General features: G+C 42.8%; 1 protein-coding gene across 6 annotated transcripts in view; it reads left to right on the forward strand.

The window, feature by feature from the left end:
* The window catches only part of LOC124133193 (potassium voltage-gated channel subfamily B member 2-like), a 267,976-nt gene that overhangs the window by 173,648 nt on the left and 76,959 nt on the right, over positions 1-17,369 (forward strand). For 3 of the 6 annotated variants that reach the window (XM_048400515.1, XM_046497469.2, XM_048400514.1), the window contains exon 3: positions 3,001-3,844. In XM_048400515.1, the coding sequence (XP_048256472.1) occupies positions 3,001-3,844 (844 nt within the window). Of the gene's footprint in view, positions 1-300; positions 1,670-2,581; positions 3,845-17,369 lie in introns of those variants that run through there. The other 3 variants (XM_046497468.2, XM_046497466.2, XM_048400513.1) reach the window with 3 other exon arrangements.

Genomic DNA, 17,369 nt, shown 5'->3' on the forward strand with positions numbered 1-17,369 from the left:
GTGTATCGATATGCTTAAGAATAACAAGATATGCAGATGAATATTGATGCACCTATGTGTACGATATGGAGTTTCTCGATGTGTTTATACAGTGTTTTAAGATGAAGTGACTGTCTGGCTGGATGTGGCGTAGATGTATTGATGTGCCTATGTGTACTGCTGGAGTGATGATGGCGTATGTCAGTTCACTAGTGATGCTGTTGAGATTCTGCACAGCTCGTCCCCACCTTCCACGTCTGCCTGTTGCTCTCCCGCCCCCTCACAGCCGCTCTGCCGGATCAATGTCAGCAGTCTTTCAATCAATGATGTAAGATACTGCCGAGGATGGCGTTGGTCAGAGACCGGGCCCCGAGACCCAACGGTGGCACATATATTGGTCTCCTGCGACAACTTAAGAACGTTGATTGTGTCGTCTGCTGTCGTCAGCGTAGCATCCACTTAGCTCGCCTTGGACTGCAGTGATGGCGGCAAGCATATGTCTATCTTCAATCAATACACATCTCCACTCATTTGCATGGCACGGAACTGCACAAGCTCTCGGCGCTACAGATTCGGTATTGTTTGGTATATTCACAGACGACACCACAAACTTTTGAATGGAAGGACCGCAAAGATAGGTCGTGTATAATTAGCTGTCACGTGATTGCTCCATTCATTATGCACAGCGTTGGGTGATGTCAGCCTCCATGGCATTAGCGCCAGAAATGTAAATTATTGTCGGTAGTTTTGCCCTCAGTGAAACAGATTTGTGATACACAGAGCATCCAGTCAGATCGCCCGTGATTCCATCGGTAAGGGCTGACAGCGGACATGCCACAACACGGCGAGGGTAGTAGACGTTGCTGTCGCCGCCGTTGAAGTTATCGTTGCTGCTGCTACTGTGTGATTGTGATTCCCTGGTTGCCAAGACGGTGTGCGACGGTGGACCCAGAATCCGTGGACTCGCAAGGCTGTTTGCCCTGATTTTCTACACGCTGTCAACTGTCGCGATTCGCAGGTGTATAATGGAGACGTAATATGTGTTCGTTGGGGGGGTGACTCCATTCCAAGGCAAGCTGTCGAGTGTCACTAACGTCCTCCATGCTGCAAGTAGGCACGTGTGCCGTTGCCAATGAGTAAGTCGTCAATGTGTCCGTCAGTCAGTCCGTCCGTGGTTGAGTTAATCATGTCTGCTCTTCTCTCTTTGCTCTGTTGGCCTACTCTATGACCTAGCTGATACCCTGTGACTGTCAATGCAGTAAGCTATAGTCTCGCAGGGCGCCTACCTTGCCGCCGGAAGCCGATCTAGATACTGGCGGCCATGATTGATGCCAGGTGCGGTAGCTTGACGATATGTCATGGCACACATTTGTAGCCACGCTGGTGTCTTCACTCTCGTACTCCAGAACACCTGTAGCCATGTAGCATCTTTTCCACATCGCGAGGGGACGCTAACCCTGCCGCCGTTCCACTGCTTGTCAGATGAAGCGGGCCATTGCTTCTGCATAGCTCACTCGACACGGGAGAAGCTGTAGGCGCGCTGGAACCTCAAGGCATCTGTTGTATATGGGATGTTTGCACACAAAGCCTCACTCCTTGTTCATCTGGTGTCGAAACAGAGAATACTGTGCTCCATGTCGTGAATCCTGGGCCATGGAGTTGCCGACGTCGTGTGACTAGCCATGGAGAGGTAGGCAACGCTGATGGTTGTCGTTTTCACGGTGCTGACAACCCTTCCTCGTCAAGCATCCACAATACCCGCCTAGTACTGTAGTCAACGCTCATAGTAGATCCTTGACATTACGTTCACAGCTTGCTCGGGTGTGCTTGATTTGTACATACGTGTTATGGTAAAACAACCAAGGGGTAAGTGTTCCCGCGTAGATGATTCCGCGAGCTTGTACGAGTGATAGCTTTGGTTTGACGTATGTGCTTATTGTAACTCACTAGTCGTGTATCGTGTACCCTCAGGTGTGTGTTAGTATGCCTACCCGCAAAGCTCAATGTACATGTCCGCTCTGGACGCTTAACCTCATATATCTCTGTGATCTTAAGGCCGTGTATGTATGCTTTATGTGAATGCACACCCCTGCCTCCGTAATTGTCGATAGAGTGTGACTGCGGTGACCATTAATTGAGCGTTCTGCCATAATCATCCTGGTATGTGGTGTTTGAGGTCTGTGGAAAAGTCTGATGAAGCGACTGTTGTCAGATGGTTTTTTTTATGTGTGATCAGCTTTACGTTACATGCCTAGTGGTAACTTCCTATTTCAAAACGGGCTGGAGTCATTATGTATGTCATATGCAAGTATACTCACAGCTGTCATATATTAATATGCTATGAAATTATTAATTGTTAGAGAAGAACGAAATTGCATTTATAGTAGTTTTGATATTTTACCATGTGACGTTAAGATAAGCTTTATCGGTGAAGGTCGTTTAACTTTTAACATACGCACGGACTAGATTCATACTCTGTCTAGATGTACGAACACATTGAGATCACCTCAGGGTACACGATTCACCATGACCTTTCCTGACTGACTTATAAACATGACCTCTGACATCTTGACCTCTGACATCTGACCTGTCTTCCACACAGCGTTGTCCCTCCCCGGCGATGTAGCGGTTGGCCACTGTGTAGAATGTGCTTGCCCTTGCTGCCTGTCCTCCGTGACCCTGCCTGACCCTTACCTGTTGACCGCCATCAGTGGCAGGACAGTTCAACAGCTAGCTTCATAAACTGTGATGAGTGTTCCCTACCCCCGCCCCGCCCGTCAAGGTGTACCCGGTCCTAGACTCTAGCACCCTGCTTTGTACCCCGTCTGTGTCAGTCCGTCTACCCGAGTGGTCAGTGCTAACTCTCCTCGTCGTGATGTGGCCCTCCTCCTCCTCCTCATCCTCCTCCTCCTCCTCAACTCGTCTGTCCACTCTGCTGCAGTCGTGTCGTACTGTGCTCCTTGCTCACCCCCACTCAGACTGATACCCGTTTCATACCCGTATCATCATGTTCTTATCCAGCTCCGGCAGCGGCCAGGGCCGAGACGGGGATCATGGCATGGCCGGCTCGAACCTCGGGTCCCGTGGGTCATCTCTCCGTCACCATACCTCACACTCCAGAAAGAGGGATGACCCGACTTTACCTGTTCTGAGGGAATCCTCTGCTAGGAGGAGAGAACGGGAAATCGCCAAGCAAGAGGTAAAAATAGCTCCCAATCCCGTAACCTCCTCCGTCGCGTCCGACGCCGAGCAGGGTCTCTCACCCCCCACAGTCATAAACATGGGGGTAGTCCATGAAGACAACACGCTCAGCCCCGGGCGGTACTACGCGTCTTCGGAATCCGCTCCCCCGGACCCATACACCATCATGAGGAGCAAACAGTTGTCCAAGAGGGTGATACTAAATGTTGGAGGTGTGAAACATGAAGTTTTGTGGCGAACTCTCGATCGGATGCCTCACACTCGGTTAGGAAAGTTACGGGATTGCAACACCCACGAGGCGATATTGGATTTATGTGATGATTATTATTTAGCGGAAAATGAATTCTTCTTTGACCGCCACCCGAGATCGTTTGCATCAATATTAAATTTTTACCGCACGGGAAAACTACATTTAGTGGAGGAAATGTGTGTGCTTTCATTCAGCGAAGATTTGGAGTACTGGGGGATAGACGAATTGTATCTAGAATCATGCTGCCAACACAAATACCACCAGAAGAAGGAGCACGTGTTTGAGGAAATACGGAAAGAGGCAGAGAGTATAAGACAACGGGATGAGGAGAACTTTGGGACGGGGGGTTGTGCAAAGTGGAGACAAAAGGTTTGGGATCTATTGGAGAAACCGACTACTTCCACGGCCGCAAGGGTAAGTGCACTTTATAACTATTTATTCACTTCTTATATTTTGCCTGCATTTTAATTGTAGATTATATCTCACATATATGTTTTTACATTTGCACATTTGAAGGAAGTCATCGTGTCATGTGACCCGTGTTTACATTCCGCAGCTAAACTGTTAACACTCGCCAGGAGGCATCGTTTCCATGGCATCTGTCGCCTAGAAACATGCTGAAGAATGCGTGCCACCAGATGGAAGTAGATGGTACAAGACGACATATATATCTATATTTAAATACCAAGCATATGAGACACAGCCTGAACGTAAGGCGATATGAGGTACACTCCCCTCCCCCGGGATCACATCAATGCTCGTGCATTTCCTTCCACGTGGCTCGCGAGCCAAACGCACGTGCCCTACTTCCTAACACACATGTACACACACACACTCCTTAACAACCTAAACGGATTTATTAGCACATCGGAAACGCCGCGAATTAATCCTCTGTGTGTGAAATGAACCAATCAATTACATATGTAACTGCGCCGCAATGGACTGATATCATAACATAATTAACCAGTCGATACGAACCGTTATTACGTGTATATGAGTTATATATTATTATATGTGTATCAGAAGTGATTATTAATATTCTGGGGTTAAAGGTCAGCTGGCAGTGATATTAGCAAGGACAGCCATATCGAATCCCTGTCACAGAACGGCCCATCCATCTTATTGTGAAAGGTTTATAATTATCTTCTATTATGTCTGATGCGATCGCTATTATGCTTGATTGAAATATTTACCTAATCTCTATCGACCGCCTTACAAGATGGCTGCCGTGTCGCTTACAACAATATCAATATATCTGTGTGTTGACCTTACGAAATAAATTATTTTTTATCTGTAATCAAAGTCGTCAGTATTAATCATATCAATAAGCCATACTGTGAAACAATGCCGGATGCAATTATAAACAATGCTGTTTTATAGTTGTGGTATGAGGCATCCGTTCATATGTGGCGCGTTATCTTATAACACAACGCGAAGCACTTGTGGTGACTGATATGTTGTGGCAGCCTATTAATGCGCTTGGGACATTCCTTAATAGAAAACAACAACATGGATAAAGTCGATAAACCCATTGATTTTATGTCTGGTATTGTTGTGCTCATGTAGGCCGCCGCACAAACGGCATGTTTAGCAATCGATACAATTAATTTACAAATATAAGCCCTCGCACAGATCGGGGAAGCTGTGCTCTATTTATAGATTTGCACAAGTCTCTATTTTTTAGGCAATTTCTAGATTATATTAAGAATAAAAACATGTTGTCCCTATATTAGACTCGCGTCTTGTACTGTCCGCTTATCTAGACTTGCCTATTTTAAGGATAGAATTGCTATACACCGATGGACTTACCATTCAGAGCAGCCTTGGGGGAAGGCTACTTTCTTCACTCTGACAGTAAAACAACACCCCGTGATGGTCCGTAAGTAAATCATAAGTCTCTGAAATAAATAGATTTTACAGAAAAAAACACTGGTTAGATTATCTTCATAAAATATTATAAAAAGGAGACTAAAACTGTAGTGATTTCCAGCTAATATAGACTTTGTGTTTAAAAACGGGATAGAAGAAGAATATTTATTGTAAATTAACACCTACAGGGGGCAGGGTACAAAAGATGAACATGTCTAATTAAAAACATTGACATGCACAATATAATACAAATATTGCTATGATTAAATTTTGCCCGAGAGGAGATGTAGATTGTCTTTGCCTGAAAATTTGGTGAATGACATTGGGAGATGTTTGCATAGGCTCTGGTGGATGTAATAGTATTGGATGGGTCGGATGTTTCATGGTCTGTATGACAGAATATAAAGCTACTTGGTGAAAAGTGTAGTCTTTTATTTAGAGAAAAGAATACATCGTAAATACGCCTTTGTGGCAATACACACTGTTAGAGGAAAACCAGAAGTCATATACCGACAGTATGTTTACAGACAGCACTGGCGCACCCAGAGCGTGGGTGGAGGGGTTACTCCGTCTATTCCCCCGCCGCGAAATCTACATAGGCTGATCTAGGGGAAGGGGGATGGAGCCCCCTGTTGTTGTTTTGTTAAAAACCAGGGGAACCTCCTATAGCCCGGTATATGTATCATACACGTCTACCGTACAGACACGTGTATATACGTATACGCATGCACCGCCTACCCAGCAAATATACATTCGTATGAATACTACTCTAAAGAAGTTAAGGACCATCCGAATCGTTAATACATTACTATAGTTAATCTGTCATGGCACACATGGTTCTTTAGTTTTTCTGTTTGTTTCTTGTTTATCCTCCCACTCATCAATATTCCAGCTATATGACTGCGGTCTGTAAATAACCTGGACCAGACAATTCAGTGATATACATCATAGGCGCATCAATCAAGTCAGCGAACCTGACCACCCGAACCCGTTAGCCGCCTCTTCCGACAAAAATAGTCGCTTTTTGTAGAAACCATAGACTGCTGAGGACCTATTCTAACCCGGATCTTCACGGGAAGTATGGTTCACCTGTCACGCTTAAAATCCGGGTTCGATTCTCACATGTGTATGATGTGTGAAGGCCATGTCTGGTAACCCCCGCCGTTAGATATTGCTGAAATATTGCTAAAAGCGGAGTAAAACAATACTCACCCTTTTCAGAAGTGTGTGTATGTGTGTGTAAGGAGTGACTATATATAGAGCGTACAAGATGGCAGTTACTCCAGTATGTAAACCACAAACACGAAGAACAAACAATGTGTCTTTCATACTTAGGGGGCACGGGTGGCCCAGTTGTCTAAGGCGCCGCGATTCGCTGTGCAGAGTTGCGCCCCTTGGGCACGTCAGAAACCTATGATTGTGGGTTCGAATCCCGGTTCGCCCCGATTATGTTTCTAGGTTTGTCAGCACCATACCCGTGCTCGTGGGTTTCATCGAAGTGGTAAACGTCTAAGACCTGCATCACTTGGGGCTTTCCTCCCACATTAAGCTGACACGCCGCGATATAACTGGAATACTGTTAAAAGCGGCGTTAAACCCAACTCACTCACGCTCACTCACTCTTTCATACTTCCAAGACATATTTAGTCGGTATGCAAATGGACATCCCTCCCACGTGATGTTGTCAGTACTTATGAAAACCACAGTAGATAATCGGAATCTTGTAATCTAATACCCCTCCTCAGTTCTTATTATGCAAGCTTCACCACATGGCCCTGTCCCGTTTACAACCTGTGCCCGTCAAAGTCCGTTACACAGCAGAATAATTAGGACCAGATTGTACATTTTCAAGGGAATACATATTAGTGATAATTTCTCCTCATAGGGCTAGGTTCCATATTTGCATGTTTTTTGTTGGTTGGTTGGTTAATATCGCATTTATATTATACAGCCTTGTTGCAAGTCCAACAATTGCAAAGGATTTCTTGAATGTTTATAGACGTTGTCACCTGCGAACAGTTTTAAAACAAAACAAGATCTAGATTGTGATATTTTTATAAGTAGGCCAAAGGCTCTCCCTGTGTGTTGACTATCGTCTGGACCATATTCTACAAGCTTGACACGGGTTTGCCGACCATGCCAGCTGTTAGTTTAATAAGAGAAACGCATCATGCATATCTATCTGCGTCTATAAAAGAATGCACAAATAGTATGTTCTGTCGCAGGTGGTGGCCAACATATGTACCTATTCACCGCTACGCACACCGGCGAAGATAGAACTGCTGAAATTTGACTCGCTGCAATATCGATATAACGATTTATATATTCAATTTAAAACGCCTGCATTTGTTTATATACGAAATGTCAACGTTGGAATATTGCGACCAACTGGGAGAGTTTTCAATATATTTGCTGTCTCAGGTGACGAGGTAGAACTATTTCATGGCTGCTTCAAAAATGTAAATTCAAATGTATCAGGTATAGATTAGTAAAACTACCATAGTCCGTTGCCATTTTTATCATTTGGACTGGTTTTGATTGTAATATATGCAAATATTCCACAGTTTAGATGCAGGACAAATGGTTATGCTGAGTTTCGTGTTTCCCCGTTGGAGTCATCTTCGGTTATCCAGTGTTTTCTATACTGCACAAATAAATAGGGATCTTGAATGTATTTGGGAATTCTTTTTTGTAGTGAAGACTGGGCACAAAATGTCTTAAACTATCAAAAAAATAATCATGATGACTTACTGTTTTTGTTCAGTATATCACCAATATATGTTTAGCTCGAGTCACGTAACGCTATAAATAGCCGACCAATTGATTTACACAAATGAGCAGTGCTAACTCAGTGCTAACTTCAAGGGTATGTATCATAATAGAACGGATAATATGCCCTTGATAATCGAGGATGCGTTGGGGTGTTTGAAAGGGAGCCTTGTGGGTTCGGTGGTCACTCGTCAGACCTGGTTCAATTCTATACAGGAGTATATTCTGTGACGCCCCTTCTTGCTACATAGGGGGCGGTCGGGTAGCCTAGTGGTTAAAGCGCTCGCTCGTCACGCCGAAGTCCCGGGTTCGATTCCCGACATGGGTACAATGTGTGAAGCCCATTTCTGGTGTCCCCCGCCGTGATATTGCTGGAATATTGCTAAAAGCGGCGTAAAACCAAACTCACTCACTCACCTTTGCTACATAGAGCCTGTGGTCTCAATTCGTCTAGTTTAAGGTATATTTTGACTTTATATTCCATCGAAAATCTTTTACCTAAGTAGGATGTTTTCGGTGCTATTCCCCTCTTCAGTATGGCTGGAACAGTGCCTCAGACGGTTTCGGGGATTTATATACGGATTTACGTCATTTAAGGAATAGATAGGTTTTAGTTTTTTAATACTATCCTTAATCTGAGTAATGTGTTTTGCATCTCATCACTAACCCAATATATAATTCCAACTTTAATATAGAACAGGAGCGGTAGTCTGGTATACGTAGTTAAAGCGTTTGCTCGTCATGCCGAAGGCCCGGGTTCGATTCCCCACATGGGTACAACGTGTGAAGCCCTTATCCTGTAGCCCTGCCGCAATGTCGCTGCAAAACACAACACCCCCACATAATCCAGGTATGTTGTAGAAGCTACACCCCGTAGAAACCTGCCGTGTGATTGATGCAATATTGCTAATAGACGCGTAAAACACTCCAGCTAACACACTTACAACGGTACGTTCACACAGATTGAGGAGGAAATAATTCACGTTATTTTGATACAAGGGAACCCAGTTTGACCCGGAACCATGACCCAGCTGCATCTCCATCACGACTAATGGATAACCAAGATCATTCAATGCTTGGCTGGATCAGATATGTGATGATAAATTACCTAAGTTGCAGCGCCTGCACATGCCTGGACGGTCACTGGGTGATGAGGCTGTGGATTGCATAACGGTAAACAGGAACGGATGGTGGCAGTTTACGCGACCTACAATTCCACACGCACCCTTGTTCCAGCATGTGCCCGCCTTTGATGCAGGATCGTATGTTATAGTGGTTTAATGCTGCACGGGTCTGGCAGTAATATAATTATACCGTTATCGTTCACCCATCTTTCTATAGGACACGTGTTGCATCGTAATAAAGTACGTTTGCGTCTTCATTAATTATGGTTTGACATGCCAATTGTTTACGAAATAAATACCTGGCGTGTGTTTATTTTATTATCTTGTTTTGGAGTCTATCCAGTGAGATGTTTGAGCGTAGGCGCATTTTCCCTGATTTTTAATGAGCATCCTGCGGGGTAAATGTAACCACGAATAACTAGCAACAGAGCTTGATAGATACAGCGCCGGCAGTGGCATAGTTTGTTTATTATTGCCAACTGTGTATTTTTACCGTATCACATTAATTACTTCACAAATACAAATTAAACTATATTTTCAATATATATTATTACAAATTGTGCAAATTGTGTGGGTGGTGGGTGCTACTGGTAGGGCGGGGCATGCTTATCCTTTCTGAGAACACCTGGTGTCGTCACTGATCTTCAGTGCTTCAGTGGATAATCGAGACTGGTTATTCTCTGGCATTGCCGTTTTACATTTGAACACCAATGTCTTGTATCAAGATATTGGTTAATACTCGTAATAGTAATGCCATCATTGCACAGAGCTCCAGATAACGTTTTGAGCAATTGGGTTTTCACTCGAAGGTTTCTATTGTAATTGGGTTATTACATGTTTCATTGGGTAACCAATATTTTTTCACTCATCGTAGTCATCACTCTATAAGGTTTTTCCCAAAATGAGTGAGCATTTTGAGATTTAAAACAAATGAAATAATGATTAAGATGTATATAACGGTCCTAAATATTGGCTTGACTCGGAAAGTAAATTAGTTCGTAATTGTGTTTCGGAAATTAGCCCCGTTGTACGCATGCTGAAAAAACTTCATTGGGTATTTACGCGTGCTTTTTTCAAACAATTGCGTTTTCCATTTAATGCATTCGTTTCTGTACGAAGGGTAATTGAAAGTAATTGGGTTTTGAATAGTCTCGGGGTATTTTGCGCTAATACGCAGCTTATCTGTAGCTCTGAATTGCACTTTATTGCAATTGAACATTTCCCCCCAAAACACGTGGCAGGTTTGGGATATATGAATATATAGAATGAGCGGTGCTTAATCTTCTTCGATGTGCATAATATATACTTGAACTGTTGTTATCAGCAGATACATATTCCTGGTATGTCGGATAGCACAACGTTATAACAGAGACACAGTTGCTTCTGTCAAGATAACAAGTAACAGCTAGTGAGACCCTATCCAGTTCCAGGTCATATTCATGCGAGACCCCAGACCTGGTATGGCTGGAATAGTGCTATGAACGGTATAACACTCGATTCACTTAATACTTCGGGGGTTTACATGCGGATTGGCCATTTTAGAACTAGGTAAGCTTGATTTCTCACAAACTTTATCTTTAATCTGCGTAATTCGTTTTACATCTGATAACAACTGTTTTAATCACTTACCCAAATTATAATTCACAGTTCTGTATATTACATACAGAGGCGGTGGGGTAGACTAATGGTCAAAGCGTTCGTTCGTTTCGCAAAGTGTCCGAATTCGATTCCCAACATGGGTACAATACGTGAAACCCATTTCTGGTGTTCCCCGCCGTGATGTTGCTGGACTATTGCTAGAAGCGGCGGCATTAAACCCTACTCACTTTTTTTTAGTACAGAATGGTAATGTCAAATACGGATTCAAATCACTTTCCTGCTTCTGCACGTAGAAAGCCCTGCCGCCAAACTAACGGTGTATGTGATGACATGTGAGGTTGTCCTCCTGTCAGGTGGCGTTAGAACATTTCCTCTGCAGCCTTGGCATTTTAACGATGATTCATAAACTCGTAGCAGACAAGCGACTGTCATAACTTACTATGATTGTTATGAAGCGAGGGATCGATAATTTAATATCCATGTGATGGTGGAGGGCCGAGAACATATGTCTTCTTTCTTTTCATTTAAACCTGAGGCAAAATAAGTGCTCTCTCTCTCTCTCTCTCTCTCTCTCTCTCTCTCTCTCTCTCTCTCTCTCTCTCTCTCAAATTCAAATTCATTTCAAGTGTAAACTTTCTTTCGCCCGTCAGTACATTTGAATTTGATACACTTTCCATAATATGAATCATCTCTTTCCAGTATACGTGTATAGTAAGAACCTGATCGGTTATGTTTCGACAAAAAAATATTTAATTGACAAACATATTTTATTGATGCTAATGACGCAGTATGATTCATCGCCTCTCGGAGTACAGCATCATCCTGACCTAGATATATTTTGAGAAATCAATATCTACACATCAAAGGTTAGTATATCTATCTACACAGCAAAGTTTATAAATGATACAAGTTACTTATCATCACTTTGTAGACGGCATGTAGACGGCATTAGCCGGACAGTTATTATTTGAGAAAGAAAATGTAGATGGGAAAGGTTTTGAATTGATATACATGTACATCACGTAGTATGATTCATCTCCCAACCCACACTTCAGGAAACCCCACCCCCCTCCCCAAACTGCGTCTTCACAGACAATTGTCTATTGTTCTATAAAAATACCGCTGACTTAATGATTGGTCAATGGATCAGTGTACATCCAATTTTCATTCTCAGCTCCCTGGGGAGTATACCTAGTTAATTGATCATACATTAAGCTGAGATATTTTTGATTGCATTCGTGTTGTAATGTCATTAAACTTTGTCATTGCAGACATGAAAACCCGTAGAAGCAGTTAGGGATAATTTTCTGGGAACATTCATGCGTTTGTTTTTTTCCTTTGTCATGTAGGGATGGGACATCTATATGAGAGAGTGATTTTGGTTAAATGCCGTATTAGACAGTATGTAAGTTATATCACGGCGTGTCAGGTAAATGTGGGAGGAAAGCACGAAGTCATGCAGGTTTTAGTAGTTGTTATAATGGTGGAAGACCTGTGAAGATCTGGTGTAGAATAGGTCTTCAGCAACCCATGCTTGCCTTAACAGGCGACCATGTTTGACGTAAGAGGCGACTAACGGGATCGCGTGTCAGGCTCGCTGACTTGGTTGATGCATGTCATCGTATCCCAATAGCGTGGACTGATGCTCATGATGTCATTCACTGGATTGTCTGGTCCAGGCTCGATTATTTATACAGACCGCCGTCATATTGCTGGAATAATGCAGAGTGCGGCGTTAAACAACAAACAAACAAACAAACAAACAACAATGTAATGCTGGAAAACGATCACGTGATGGATGCTGACGATTCCGCGAGCCTTGCAGCCATCTCTATAGAAAATGTGGAATTATATGGACAAGACACAGATAACCCCACGTTGCGCTGTATTCAGTACTGGGGTAGTACTAGGACAGATGACCTAACAACAATGATGCGCCCATATGACACATGATCTAGCAGCATAGATATGACGCATATGACCTAGTTACTCTCATGTGATGTTACATATATATGACTCAGTAACCCGTATTTCATACGACACATAAATGACCTAGTAACCTATATCATACGACACATATCTGACCTTGTAACCTATATTATACGACACATATCTGACCAAGTAACCTATATCATACGAAATATATCTGAACTAAACCTATTTCATACGACACATATCTGACCTAGTAACCTATATTTAACGACACATATATGACCTAGTAACCTATACTATACGACATATATCTGACCAAAGAACCTATATCATACGTTTTTGTTCTTTTGTTTGTTGTTTAAAGCCGCACTCAGCAACAGGACGGCGGTCTGTAAATAATCGAGTCTGGACCAGACAATCCAGTGACTGACATCATGAGCACCGATCTACGCAATTGGGATACGATGACATGCATCAACCAAGAATACGATGTTTATGGGCCTAATTTTAGACAAATGGTCAAACAGGGATGGAAAAGTTTGTCTTTAAAGCGGTAACGACTATGTTTGAGGTATTACCGCCTGTCTGCACAGGGGTACTCCTTTGCGACTGAGAGAACACCATGTAATAAGGGACTTTCTTCAGTACTCTGGTTAGTATATCGGGCCTAGGACCTAACTCACCAGCTAGCTATGTTCATGTTCTTGTAGACGCCATTACGACATAGAACCTTTACGCTCAATATCTGTCAAGGTTGACTTGTTTGACTATTTGTGCTCCGTCAAGCCTCGCTACCCGTTGAATTGAGACTGTCAGCAAACAAAACCAAGACTGCAATTCTGTGAGCCATTCCGCGCCAACAGAATAATAGTGGCCTCTTTGTACCTTGGCTCCGCTGTGGATAATGAATAATTTATCTGGTTTATCTAGTCAGGGAGTTTTTTTAAAATAGTCTTTCAACCGCCATTGTTTGTAGAGGGGAGATCGATAATCGAAGCAGTGAGCGGGGCGCGAAAATGTTTTTCTCCTCCGCGCTCAGCTGTTAGTTATAACGACTGATGGTGAACTAGTCACGTTAAGTTCGGCACCCTGTTTTTTTAAGGTTGATCAGTTGGGTTCACGTCCCGGGCCAACACTGGCTAACGAGGTTGGCTAAATTAGATCAGTTTTCAAAACAACTCGCACTCCTGTCATTCATCTACCAGGGAGAAAAGATTCAATTCAACTCGATCTGATATAACCGCATCGGCAAAGCAGCGTTTGTGATCAGTCCTCTTGCACATTCTACACGCGTCGCCATCTTGAATAGGAAAGAAAGTTTAGTTTGATAATACAGTTACAAGTTTCTGCTAACTTCTGGAGAGCGCTCTGGAGTAATTTAGAACAGTCTGAAATTTGGACGCCATCAGCTGACTTTACTAAACTATATACCAGACTATCGAGACCAAAAGAACAAAGCAAGCGTCGCTGTCACGGCATGCACTCTGATTTGCAATCGCACTGCTGGTTTTTACAGCTGTGCTATTGATGAACTGCTTAAGGTGTAATGAACTCCCATACAATGCTCTGTTGCCAACATTCCAGGACAACTCAGTTAATGCAATCTGGTGAATGTTTAATACAGATGCCATCTGTCTCCGGCCACAGTGATGGATATCTATTGGTTACTTTAATGACGTTTTGTGACAGGTTCAATGAAGTCGCACCTCATGGGGTGGCTGTACACGCGTGGCGTGAGGAGACACTGTGTTATTTGTTTACCGCGCGTGGGAGGTATGCTGTGTAATGTGTGTCGTGGCTACAGTGCGATGTTTAATGTGTGTAGTTGACGTTTTTGCGATTTTAATTGTGTGTTGTTTTAAGAATGTGAAGGGGATATTTTGTGATGTGATATTGTGCGATTATTAGTGTGTGTGTGTGTGTGTGTGTGTGTGTGTGTGTGTGTGTGTGTGTGTGTGTGTGTGTGTGTACGAGATATAGTGTGATTTATAGTTTAGTACATGTTCGTTACACAATGTCCAGAGCTTGCAAATTATGTTGCACTATATCCCGTGCATGTAGAGAATATTGCACGCTGTTCAGTGCGTGTAGGGTATATTGCACGATGTTCAGTGCGTGTAGATTTTTGTTAACGATATTCCTTGTGTTAGGGTATACTGCACGATGTTCATTACGTCTAGTGTATATTGCACGATGTTCAGTGCGTGTAGGGTATATGGCACGATGTTCAGTGCGTGTAGGGTATATTGAACGATATTCCTTGTGTTAAGGGTATATGGCACGATGTTCATTACGTGTAGTGTATATTGCACGATGTTCAGTGCGTGTAGGGTATATTGAACGATATTCCTTGTGTTAAGGGTATATGGCACGATGTTCATTACGTGTAGTGTATATTGCACGATGTTCAGTGCTTGTAGGGTATATGGCACGATGTGCATTACGTGTAGTGTATATTGCACGATGTTCAGTGCGTGTAGGGTATATTGAACGATATTCCTTGTGTGTAGGTATATTGCACGATGTTCAGTGCGTGTAGGGTATATTGAAAGATATTTTTTGTGTAAAGGGTATAAGGCACGATGTTCAGTGCGTGTAGGGTATATTGAACGATATTCCTTGTGTGTAGGTATATTGCACGATGTTCAGTGCGTGTAGGGTATATTGAACGATATTCCTTGTTTAGGGTATATGGCACGATGTTCATTACGTGTAGTGTATATTGCACGATGTTCAGTGCGTGTAGGGTATATTGCACGATGTTCATTACGTGTAGTGTATATTGCACGATGTTCAGTGCGTGTAGGGTATATTGAACGATATTCCTTGTGTTAAGGGTATATGGCACGATGTTCATTACGTGTAGTGTATATTGCACGATGTTCAGTGCTTGTAGGGTATATGGCACGATGTGCATTACGTGTAGTGTATATTGCACGATGTTCAGTGCGTGTAGGGTATATTGAACGATATTCCTTGTGTGTAGGTATATTGCACGATGTTCAGTGCGTGTAGGGTATATTGAACGATATTTCTAGTGTGAAGGGTATATTGCACGATTTTCAGTATGTGTAGGGTATATTGAACGATATTCCTTGTGTGTAGGTATATTGCACGATGTTCAGTGCGTGTAGGGTATATTGAACGATATTTCTTGTGTGAAGGGTATATGGCACGATGTTCAGTGCGTGTAGGGTATATTGAACGATATTCCTTGTGTGTAGGTATATTGCACGATGTTCAGTGCGTGTAGGGTATATTGAACGATATTTCTTGTGTGAAGGGTATATGGCACGATGTTCAGTGCGTGTAGGGTATATTGAACGATATTCCTTGTGTGTAGGTATATTGCACGATGTTCAGTGCGTGTAGGGTATATTGAACGATATTTCTTGTGTGAAGGGTATATGGCACGATGTTCATTACGTTTAGGGTATATTGCACGATGTTCAGTTTGTGTAGAGTATATTGAACGATGTTCTGTGCGTGTAGGGTATATTGAACGATATTTCTTGTGTGTAGGGTATATTGCACGATGTTCAGTGCGTGTAGATTTTATTGAACGATATTCCTTGTGTGTAGTGTATATTGCACGATGTTCTGTGCGTGTAGGGTATATTGAACGATATTCCTTATGTGTAGGGTATATTGCACGATGTTCAGTGCGTGTAGGGTATATTGAACGATATTCCTTGTGTGTGGGGTATATTGCACGATGTTCAGTACGTGTAGGGAAAATTAAACGATATTCAGTGCTTGCAAATTATGTTGCACTATATCCCGTGCATGTAGAGTATATTGCACGATGTCCAGTGCGTGGTGGGTATCTTGCACGGTATTCCTTGTGCGCAGGTATATTACACGTTCGGTGCGGGTAGTGTAAGTTATGTAATGTTTACTGTGTAGGAAGTAGTGTCTGAACCCTAGACACATACCAGGAATATATACATATAAACATACCGGCTCGCTCTCAGCATTGTTTACGAGTTTCCTCTCCGCTCTCACACCTCCACCCAATAACGTAAAGGCATACTAGTTTATTGGGGTTAGTGTCACTGGCAGTTGTGCTGCTACTGTGGTTGCTGCTGTACCTCTTATAATGAGTACTCTAGGCTCCCTTCACGTGCACACATTCATGCATGTATGTGGTTATCAGACAGGTATGTTGATGGAGCATGTGGACGAGATTACACAAAGGGAGCATGCCAATTGTCTACATTTACACCAGTTCAAGAGCTAGTGTAAATGTTATTTTGCACACATGTTCATTGGAAACGTGTAGCTTGTCATATGAACTTGAAGCAAACTTACATATGTGAGCAATTACTTTGTGATGGTTGAGGATAGGCTATTTGTTTAAGTACCAGACGGTACTTGATCTTCCTCGGGCGCTCTTTGGTCTTTCGACAAATGTAAGTGAATTTTAATTTCTTTATTCTGTTTTTCCCAATCTAATCCAATCATGAAGTTATCAATCACAACCTTGTGCCAACAGCTCTTATCGTTCTCCCAAGATACATCGTAACATCTAAGACCTGAATTATTTGGGTTTTTTTCACCCAAATCAAGCGAAACTCGGTGATATTACTATGACCAACAGCGGTTATTGTTCAAAGAAGGTATAGGAGTGGAGGTGTGGAAAAATA

Source organism: Haliotis rufescens, unplaced genomic scaffold, assembly GCF_023055435.1.
Source record: "Haliotis rufescens isolate VD_foot unplaced genomic scaffold, xgHalRufe1.0.p SCAF_2, whole genome shotgun sequence".
NCBI lineage: Eukaryota > Metazoa > Mollusca > Gastropoda > Lepetellida > Haliotidae > Haliotis > Haliotis rufescens.